Genomic DNA, 11,065 nt, shown 5'->3' on the forward strand with positions numbered 1-11,065 from the left:
ACAGCAAGGACAACCCATCTTTGAATCTTCCTTTAAGTAGAACCCTCCCAGTATCCTTGTCCTTAACGAAACAACAGGTGGAGTGAAATTCTAGAAAAACATTGTTATCCTTGGTAAGTTTAGAAACACTAACTAGATTTTTGGTAATCTACTTTCAAAACAAAATCTAGTTTGAGAGGAGTGGAAGAAGATGGTAAAGAAGAGTGACCAATGTGAGAGATAGTTAACCGCTTACCATTGCCAACAGCTAAAGATTCACAACCATTATACGATATTTCAGATTCAAGACTCTCCAATCCTAAAGCAGCATGATTGGTGGCGCCTGTGTCTGCATACCATTCATGATCAACACCAGGATCAAGAACTGTTGTTGTAGAATAAACTTATGGACCATCATCTTCAATTTCAGTCAAGAAGGCAAGTTGCTGAGATTCGCCAATCTTTGGTGTAACAAAAGCTTTGTCAAAGTGATAATGACAAAATTCTGCAGCGTGTCCAGCTTTGTGACATACTTGAAAAATTAGGCGAGGAATGAAGGGAGCTCCTCTACCAGAAAATTTGTTGGGTGGTCGAGCTGATTTGAAGGAGGAACCAGTGGCACGGGCAGGAGAAGCAGAGAACCTATTGCATTATATTGAAAGCCATATCTGGAGGATCCAACAGAGATATTTGCAGACATTTGCTTGACAAATCACCAATATGATAGTTTTTTTCAAGTCGACTTTCATGAGAAAGAAGTAAAGACTGAATAGACTCAAAAGAGAGACTATCAACAAACTAGTGACATGCACCACAACAGGATCATATTCGGGTCCAAGACCATTCAAAAGATGCATAATAATATCATTTTCTTCCATAGGATGTCCAGCAGTTGATAAGGAATCAGCAAGTAATTTGACTTTGTCATAATAGTCAGAAATAGATTGATTACCCTTTTGAATCGTCGAGAGATGAGATTTAATCTGAAGCAGTCGAGCTTTAGATTGACTTGAAAAGCGTTGCTTAATTGCTTTCCACACAGTATGTGAGGTTGTGTATTGAGCCAAAGATCCAAGAATGGCTTCGGACATCGACGATCGGAGCCAACTGAGAAGAAGTTGATCTTTCCGAACCCAAGAAGTGTATTCAGGATTGACGGAGCCGCCGAGAAGAAGTCGAGTAGGAGCTACTCCAGCCAAGAGAATGTCATTGAGCCCATGACCAATGACAGTGGGGAGGACTTGTGATTTCCAAGCAAGAAAATTCGATCGATCTAACTTGGCGGTGAGGGAAGAACTGAGAGAGTTCTGAAACAGATTCCACATCAAGGTGACAGAGGCGTTCGTAGAAGTGGTCGGAGATGAAGAGGACGACTGTGGAGGCGAAGTGTCGGTGCCGATGCCGGTTCCGGTGACAGGGGCAGGAGGATTGTCTATATGAAGATCCATGATTGACTTTCGTCAATGGCGGCTGATGCCATAAAGGAGCTTATCAATTGCAAATTCTATCTTAGACACAATTCAGAAAGTGTCTCGCAGGCTTGCAAAAAGTTACTGAGCCTAGAGACTTTATTGTATTTATAAAAGAAAAATACATTCTGTTAAGCCTTTACAAAATCAGGAAAAGTAAAAATAACAAGACAAGAATAACAGAAATGCACTAATATGACTAAGCATTGACAAACTAACTAACTGGAACGTATAAACTATAAAGTACTTAAGTTTTCGCTCTCTCTCTCGGTTGTCCTTCTTCTCCTTTGAAGTTCTGTCACCGTTAGTGGTTGAGTCCGAAGTGGTGATTGTGGTCTCTTGGTCGTATTTCGTTATGGATTCCGATGAGTTAGTCGCGCTTCAATACGCCTTAGATGTTGATATTTCTGATGAAACTATTCAAGGTGATCTCGATGTGAACGTTATCTCTAAGGGTTTAGAGAAGGTTGCTCGTTCTCTTGTCGGAAGTATCATTTCGGCACGTAATATACCCCGTGAGGCTGTTTTGATTTCAACTAATAATATGTGGAAGTTGAAGGGGACGTTTGAGGTTGATTTTCTCAAGCCTAATCTGTTTCTCTTTAAGTTCGTCCTTGACGACGATCGTCTTCGTGTTCTTAGAGGCGGACCGTGGATAGTGGAGAACTCCTTGTTGGTTTTGGTTGAACCAACTGGGATTGGTAACTACTCAGATCTGTGTTTTAATTATGTTTCTTTCTGGATTCAGTTGCATAACTTACCGATCTGCTGTCTTTCGACTGAGGTTGGATACGAAGTTGGTGCGCTCATTGGCCCTGTGATTGAGGTGGCGACTGGTTCTTTTGGTGACCATTTGGGTCGTTTTCTCCGTGTTTGGATTTCCATTGACATCACTAAACCCCTTCCCCGTGCCGTAAAGGTTGGTTTAATCTCTGGTATGGATAAAAGTCTCATTGCTTTGAAATTTGAACACCTCCCGGATCTTTGTTTTAATTGCGGTATTATTGGGCACCCGATTAGAGAATGTAAAGCTAAGGTTTTTAGTGTGAATGGGAAACCTTGCTTCAAGTATTGAGAATGGATCAAAGCCTTGCCCTCTGTGAGAAATTATGCCCCGGTTAAACGTTCTCGTATGGTTGATATTCATGGTTCTGGTTCAGAGCCCAGTGGTGTGACGGCAAGGACTGCTACTGAACCGATTTGGAAGGAAAAAACTCCGACTGGTAACGTACGCCAGCCACGCCCCGATTTGCGCCGGCACTCAGGGAAGGGGAAGGCTATGATTTCGGAACCTGCTGTCAAAGCTGTAACTATCCCGATTTCTTCTCTCCCTAACGGTATTGTTATTAATAAGGATAGTATACCCGTGATTGACTGTGGCAAAAAATCTGTTACTAAAAAAGATAATATCAATGGGGATAATGCTGATTGTGTGGCTCTTAAAGAAGTTACTCCTGAAGTCTCTCCTCCATTATGTCCTTCAATTTGCTCGGGCATTAAATCTCTAAATATTGGCAAAATTTTGATTGATTCTCATGTTATTAGTGTGGACCCCACCGTTGAAAGTCATCCTTTGGCTTTTAATCCATTAAAAAATATTGATGCTATATTGGACTTGAGTGGAGACTCCTCCTCACGTGATTTTATTTTGCATGGGAAGGAACACTATATGCATGGGCCTATTCCAATTGACAAGATAGATGGTATATCTAGTATTAACTCACTAATCAATAGTGATGCTGCTTTGAACTTGAACAGGGACCCCTCCTCACGTGATAATAGCTTGCATGAAGATTACTCCAACGTGCATGAGACTAACCCCTTCAAGAAGTCAAACAGTGCTGTCGTTTTTGGCTCCACAGCACAGACCAGCTCTCCCTCTCCTCCTTCCTTTGTCGCTGGAAGTAAGAGACGAATACTCCTTGCTTCTTTTGGAGCTGCCGCTGCTTCTCGTAGTCGCCGGGGACGCAAAGCTGGTACTCATACGGGATCCCGTGGTGATTTTTTATCTGTTCAAAAACCACCCCGTGTGGTTAAACGTAAATTAAAGAGTCAAGCGGAACCTCAACTCTTGAGCTCTTTGGTTGATGAGGTCTTGGTCCCTCTTCCTGTTGCTTCGGTTGTTTTACCGGAAGTGGTTGATGACGAAGCTATTGATACTACCTCAACGGTGGACCTAGCGGTGGAGCTAGGCCGCCGATCATTATGAATTGCCTCATGTGGAACGTTCAAGGTCTAGGCCAGGACCGGACGTTCCAAGCTTTGCTTGGCCACGTTAAGATGTTGAAGCCAGACTTTGTTTTTCTGTCTGAAACTCTTAGCTCGCAGTCTCAATTGGAAGTTGTTCGAGTTCGTCTTGGATTTTGCGGTAAGATTGTTGTTGAGAAATTTGGTCGTAGCGGTGGTCTCTGTCTAATGTGGGGGGACTCCGTTGATGTTGAGCTTATCCAATTCTCTAAGTTTCATATTGATGTGTTCATCCATGTTGTTGGTTCCCCATCTTGGCGTTTTACGGGGTTGTATGGTCAGCCTGATGCTAGCCTTAGGAAGGATTTCTGGCGTTTCTTGGGTATGTTGGCTTCGTCTTATGATGGCCCTTGGTTATGCGGGGGTGATTTGAATGAAATTCTTGTTGCTAGTGAGAAAGATGGTGCAGCATCTAGGCCCAATTACCTCATGAGGAACTTCAAACAAGCTTTATCTGATTGTAATCTTATTGATTTGGGTTTCTCGGGCCCGAAGTTTACTTAGTGCAATCGGCACAAAGATAGCACGTTCACTCAGGTACGGCTTGACCGCATGCTTGGTAACCCGAAATGGTTCGATTTACTCCCTAGTTTTTCTGTGTCCCATCTTAGCTTTTGGGGTTCTGATCATCGCCCTCTTCATGTCCAATTTAATCATACTAATGAGGGCATTAAGGGGCATGTGTTGCTTAAGTCTCGGTTTCATTATGAGACTGCTTGGGAGGAGGATGAGGAATGTGGGAATATTGTTTCTTTGGCTTGGAATAGCGGTGTGGGGTATAACTTTGAGACTTTGGCTACTAAAATTGCTAATGTTGCTACTAATCTTGGTCATTGGAACACTACCGTGTTTAAAAGGCATCATCGGGATATTAAGAAAAAACAAAAGCAATTAAAAATTCTGGATGCTTCTCTCTCAGCTGCTAATTTGAAAGATTATGTGTCTCTTGAGAAGGATTTGGATGTGCTTCATTATAAAGAAGAAAAATATTGGGCACCCCGCTCTAAGCAGAATTGGCTCAAGCTGGGTGACCACAACACTGCTTATTTTCATAAGAGTGCCACAGCTCGGAAAAAAAGAAACTTTGTTGGCTCTCTTTTCGATAAGAATGATTCTGAAGTGTTCGGGCAAGAGAACCTCGCGGGTGTCTTTCAAGACTATTTCCAGTCTATTTTCGAGTCTGGTTCTCCTACTTGTGCTGATATGGATCCTGTTCTTAATGCTATTGTTCCCAAGGTCACTTCTCGTATGAACGAGCAACTGACTAGACCCTATACTGGCGAGGACGTGAGGAAGGCTCTTTTCCAAATGAATCCTTCTAAAAGTCCTGGCAAGGATGGTATGTCTGCAGGCTTCTATCAGAAGTATTGGGATACTGTTGGTCCTGAAGTTAGCTCTATTTGTCTCCGTTTTTTGAATGAGGGTGGGCATATTAAAGGTATCAATTCTACTCTTATCACTCTTATCCCAAAAATTGATGATCCTAAATATGCTTCGGATTTTCGTCCTATTAGTTTGTGTAACGTGCTTTACAAGATTATCGCAAAATCTATGACTAATCGGTTATGTGAGATTCTGGGTTCAGTGATTTCTGATGAGCAGAGTGCCTTCCTCCCTGGACGCCTTATTACTGATATCGCCATGATTGGCTTTGAGTGTGTTAACCATCTGAAACGGCGTGTTAAAAGTAAAAATGGTGCTTTTGCTCTCAAGCTTGACATGTCTAAAGCCTATGATCGTGTTGAATGGAGTTTTTTATGTAGCCTTATGAGGAAACTGGGCTTTCATGAGAAATGGATCAGTTTAGTTCTGGCTTGTATTTCTTCGGTTGACTTTGCTTTTAATTTGAATGGTGAAATTTTGGGTAAAATTATTCATGGCAGGGGTCTTCGACAAGGTAATCCTTTGTCACCCTTTCTATTTCTGATCTGTGTGGAAGGTTTGTCTGCTCTTGTACAGCGTGATTGTGTGAATGGTGCACTCTCGGGTCTCTCTTGTGGGCGTACTGGTCCCCAGGTATCCCATCTCCTTTTTGCTGATGATAGCCTTTTCTTTTTCAAAGCATCAGTGTTTGCTTGTCACCGTTTTAAGTAGCTTCTGAATTGGTATGGTAAGGCTTCTGGTCAACTTGTGAATTTTTCTAAGTCTGCCATGTGTTTTAGTCCTCGGATTTCTTCTAGTGATGCTGCTGACATGGCCGCTATTCTTGGTGTCCCTATGGTTGTTTGCCATGAGAAGTACCTTGGTCTTCCCTGTTATGCTGGCCAGAGTAAGAAAGGTCTTTTTCAATCCCTCAAAGACCGTATTTGGAATAAATTGTTTAGCTGGAAATCTCGGTCCTTCTCTGCTGCTGGGAAAGAGGTGCTTATTAAATCTGTCATCCAATCTATCCCTGCTTATTCTATGAACTTGTTTAAGGTTCCTGCTAGTTTCATTAAAGAAATTCATCGGCTCTGTGCTAGATTCTGGTGGGGAGGTAATGTGGATAAACAGAAATTACACTGGTGTACTTGGGAGAGACTTTGTTGGCACAAGTCAGATGGAGGAATGGGGTTTAGAGACCTTGCCTTATTTAATCAAGCTTTGTTAGCTAAGCAGGCCGCAAGACTTTATTCTAATCCGGATTCTCTCGTTGCTAAGGTTATGAAAGTACTCTATTATCCTACTTCCTCAGTGCTCACTGCCACTAGCTCAAAAAAATCCTCTTTCATTTGGAGATCAATTTTATGGGGTAAAGAGCTCTTTCTCTCAGGGGCTAGGTGGCTTATCAAAGATGGAAAAAATGTCTCTGTGTATCATGACTGCTGGATCCCCCGCCTGAATGGTGATAGGTCTTGTTCGAATCATTTTCTTCTTGAAGATGCAATGGTCTCTAGCCTTCTTCTCCCTGATGGTAATTGGAACTCTGTTTTGATCAATGAGGCTTTTAATTTGCAAGAGGCGACTGCTATTCTCTCTATCCCTCGTTATCATCTTCCTATTACTGATTGTGTTATATGGCATTTTGAGTCTTCAGGTTTTTATACCGTTAAAAGTGGATATTGGCAGGCCATTCGTTTGTTGGGGATGGGCCAGGCTTCAGGCTCTAATGGAGTTTCGGTGATATAGACTAAAATCTAGCAATTAAATATTCCTGGAAAAGTGAGGCAATTTTTGTGGAGAAGTGCAAATAACTGGCTACCTACCTTTTCCAACATTTGCAATCGAGGTATTTTTGTTGCTTCCTTATGCCCCTTTTGCCTAAAGGGACCTGAGACTACGTTCCATGCTTTATGGAATTGTGATAGACTGAGTAACTTTAGACACGCGGTTGGTAATATTATGCATGTTCCTCCTTACACTGGAATGGACATTTATGAGTTTTTGTTAAATTGCTTAGATTCTTTATCTGTAACTGACTTTGGAAAACTCATTGTGTGTTTATGGCGTATTTGGTATCGGCGTAATATATTTGTTAATGAGAAGACTACTCTTCCTGATCAGATGGTTATTGATTGGAGCTTGACATTTCTAGATCGTCACTTGAATGCCAATGGGGGCTCTTTCCCCGCCAGTGAGTCCTTCAGGGAAACCCCGAAAGTGCATCGTTGGGAGAAACCAGTAGAGGGTGTTGTCAAAATTAATTGTGATGCTGGCCTTGACCATGTTGCGAAGAAGGCAGGAGCTGGGGCGGTATTCCGTGACTTTCATGGCATGGTCCTTGCCTCTAGTACGTGTTCTTGGGATCATTTATTGGACCCTACTATTGCCGAAGCCTTGGCGGTTTATCACAGTATTTTGTTGTGCTCAAGACTTGGGTATCATACGGAGATCATTAAATCTGATTGTGCCATTGTGGTCCGTGCTATTAACAGTCACAAGATCGAGCATTCTTATCTAGGATTTATTATTAGGGATATTCTTGCTTATTGTAACTCTTTTCATAGTATCTCCTTTAGTTTTTGTCCTAGAATGGCCAATAGTGTTGCTCACTCTTTGGCTAAGTTTGCTTTATCTCTTTCTAATGATTTTGTTTGGTGGCCTGGATACCCCGAGTGTATCAATGTTGTAATTCAGAATAACATTACTTGATCAATATATTTTATAGGCACTCTTTTTCCTCTTGAGGTTTATCCCATTGGATTTACTCCTCAGGTTTTAATGAGCCCTTTTTCAAAAAAAAAAAAAAAAAACTAACTGGAACGTGTATTAGCTCATCATACATGTTGAAAAAAGATAAAAATTAATTGAGCAATATTCAATTATTTGACAAACAACGCGGATATCTTTCTCTTTCTGACAGTCGTATAAACGAAGCGAGCAATTTCTCTTAGAAGCCCTCCAGCGCACTCTACCTACAAATCTCACCAATTAATTTTTTACACGTGTACAAACTTCCCAAATTCCAGGTAAGATTATTTGCCATTATACCCTCCACTGTCTTTGTCCTCTTTCTGAGTTCAAGCTTAAACAACCCAAAGTCAAACATTCACCCCATAGCCCAACAGCTCTCATTTCTCTTCTTCATTATAGAAACAAAAATGAAGTCGGAGACTTTGACGTTAGTGCTGGTGAATCTGGCTGGAATCATGGAAAGGGCCGACGAGGCTCTCTTGCCAGGAGTGTACAAGGAAGTTGGGGAGGCTCTCCACACCGACCCAACTGGCTTGGGATCCTTGACTCTCTTCCGATCCATAGTCCAATCTCTGTGCTATCCTCTCGCTGCTTATCTAGCTATTCGTTACAACCGGACTCACGTCATTGCTCTCGGCGCTTTTCTTTGGGCCGTCGCAACTTTCTTTGTCGGAATTTCCTCCACTTTCTTACAGGTACCTCTATTTTTTTCTCTATAGGCAACTTTTACTGCATTGTTTCAATTGAGTGTGTAATATTCAGATTTATTCTATAATCTGTTCGAATCTAAGACCGTGATTGAATTGATTATTTATTAGGAAAAAAACAAAGATAGATTGATTTCTAGGTGGGTTCTTTGTCTTTTTCTGTATTTTCAATTTCATAGGTCGATCAAATTAATTTATTATGGTTTTTATTTATAGAATTTTTAATTTTTGGTAATTATTAATGTGTAAAATGAGTGTTTGGGTTTTTGAAGAGAGAGTAAGAGTGAGTTTTGAAGAGAGTGGTTTGAGTGAGTTTGAAGGTTAAGGAGTGTGAGAGTGAGAAGCAAAGGTGTATTAAGATTTGGGTGGAGAGATGGAGAGAGTTTTGAGTATATTTAATATTGAAATTTGAGGTGAAATAAATTTATCGTTGTGGATTTGGTAATTTATTTAACAGTGTAAATTCTTTGCTTCTTGGGAAGTTTGTCCTTTTTCCCAACAATAGGCAATGCATGTATGCTATTTTTATGCCACGTCGTTTCTTTTTCTTTCATGGGATTTTGCTAATGATGCTTAGAACTTTCCTTTTACTGATCTATTTAAGGAAGCCGTGATTTATTTATTTATTTTTGGTTATAACATTAAATGGAACATATAAGATAGAGGACCTAAAACAAGTAACAGCACAAAATCTTATGTATTAGGTGGCAATTTCGAGAGGCCTTAATGGGATTGGACTCGCCATTGTAATACCAGCTATTCAATCTCTTGTTGCAGACTCAACTGACGACAGCAATCGTGGGGTAGCTTTTGGATGGCTAGAACTAACAGGAAACTTCGGCGCCATCATCGGTGGCCTTTGTGCCGTCTTAATGGCGTCAACGTCGTTCATGGGAATTGCTGGTTGGAGAGTAGCTTTTCATCTGGTTGCACTCGTTAGTGTGATAGTTGGTATATTGGTAAGCTTGTATGCAAATGATCCAAGATTCTCTGAGACTAAAGATGGTAGAGCTAAGAATCAGTACAGGTCCGAAAAATCATTTGTTTCGGAGATGAAAGAACTGATCAAACAAACAAAATCAGTCATCAGAATCCCAACTTTTCAGATAATCGTGGCGCAGGGTATTTCTGGATCATTTCCCTGGTCAGCTATGTCATTTGCTACAATGTGGTTGGAACTCATTGGATTTTCCCATAAGAAGACTGCTTTCCTTCGGACTCTTTACACCGTTGCTTGTTCATTAGGGGCCCTTTTTGGAGGTAAAATGGGAGATGTTCTGGCAAAGCGTTTTCCTAATTCCGGAAGAATAGTTCTTTCTCAGATAAGCTCTGGCTCGGCCATTCCTTTAGCGGCGGTTTTGCTACTTGCGTTGCCTGATGATCCATCCACAGCGTTCATCCATGGACTAATGTTGTTCGTCATGGGATGTTTCATATCCTGGAATGGTCCAGCTACTAACAAGTATGTATACATCTTCGAAATCTATTTTTAACCTCTGTTCCTTTTTTGGACCTAATGTAGAATAAGAGCAACAAATCGCTTCTTATTTGTGATTATCATAGTCACTCGTAATGCACATGAACTAGCATAGAAAAATAACTATAACTTCATAAGTTATTATGAATCAGTAATGGTTAAAGCTGCTATTGTATCTTACTACTCTTTTGTATGAAATTTCTAGCTCAGTCGGAGTACAACTTATAACTCTACTTATGTGTATTGATGCTTTATCACAGTCCAATTTTTGCAGAGATAGTAGCTGAGAAGTCTAGGACAAGCATATATGCTCTGGATCGATCTTTTGAAGCGGTCTTAGCCTCATTTGCTCCCCCAATAGTGGGACTCTTGGCTCAGCATGTTTATGGTTATAAACCAATTTCAAAAGGGTCATCCGATGCAGCGGACATTGAAACAGACAGAGAGAATGCTGCATCACTAGCCAAGGCACTCTACACGGCCATTAGCATTCCAATGGTAATTTGTTGTTTCATTTACTCATTCCTCTATTGCACATACCCGAAAGACCGCCACAGAGCGAGAATGAATGCTTTGGTAGAGTCAGAGTTGCCTCAGCAAGATGAAGAGGAAGACAATTCTCTTTCAAGAGCTGGATCAAGTCGAATTCATGTTACAAAAGATATGGGATATGGGATTGAAGATGGCATTGATCATGAATTAGATGACGATGATGAGAAGTATTTGCTTTCCCACAAGCTACCACTTCTTTCAAACAAAGTAGAAGAAAGAACCTGAAATAAAATTCGTATTTTCCATTAGTGTACAATGATAAAAGCTTCTTCACCCTACACTCTTTGATGATCAAGATCAACATTTGCTTATGATATATATAACAAGCAAATTCATACTTATTTGTAAACTTGTGTTATGCATAGATAACATTGCAGGTCATTAGACTTCAAATTCAAGTAACTCATGGAACTTTGACGACACCAAAGTCCAAGTCATAAAATTTTAATTTTTTTTCTTTTGCTTGAAAACAAGTTGAATAAGCTCCTAAGGAGTTGTATGGTAACCACATGGGGACTAGC

At 40.8% G+C, this 11,065-nt stretch overlaps 2 protein-coding genes across 3 annotated transcripts; both read left to right on the forward strand.

Annotated features, from left to right (window-relative positions):
* The first annotated feature begins 3,728 nt into the window (after positions 1–3,728).
* Positions 3,729–7,766, forward strand: LOC133832006 (uncharacterized). The gene is made up of 4 exons (XM_062262403.1): positions 3,729–4,189; positions 4,307–5,711; positions 5,811–6,794; positions 6,942–7,766. The coding sequence occupies exons 1-4, from the start codon at positions 3,729–3,731 to the stop codon at positions 7,764–7,766; spliced, it is 3,675 nt and encodes a 1,224-aa protein (XP_062118387.1).
* A 371-nt stretch (positions 7,767–8,137) lies between these two features.
* LOC133804921 (uncharacterized) lies at positions 8,138–10,885 on the forward strand. Of its 2 annotated transcripts, none has more exons than XM_062243029.1 (3): positions 8,138–8,503; positions 9,220–9,977; positions 10,253–10,885. In XM_062243029.1, exons 1-3 carry the CDS (start codon positions 8,216–8,218, stop codon positions 10,767–10,769), a joined length of 1,563 nt encoding a protein of 520 aa, XP_062099013.1. In that variant the 5' UTR covers positions 8,138–8,215; the 3' UTR covers positions 10,770–10,885. The 2 variants fall into 2 exon arrangements, with proteins under 2 accessions (XP_062099013.1, XP_062099021.1); XM_062243037.1 differs by having other exon boundaries at positions 10,267–10,451.
* The last annotated feature ends 180 nt before the right edge of the window (positions 10,886–11,065 follow it).

The sequence above is a fragment of the Humulus lupulus genome, chromosome 1 (genome assembly GCF_963169125.1).
Source record: "Humulus lupulus chromosome 1, drHumLupu1.1, whole genome shotgun sequence".
Classification (NCBI taxonomy): domain Eukaryota; kingdom Viridiplantae; phylum Streptophyta; class Magnoliopsida; order Rosales; family Cannabaceae; genus Humulus; species Humulus lupulus.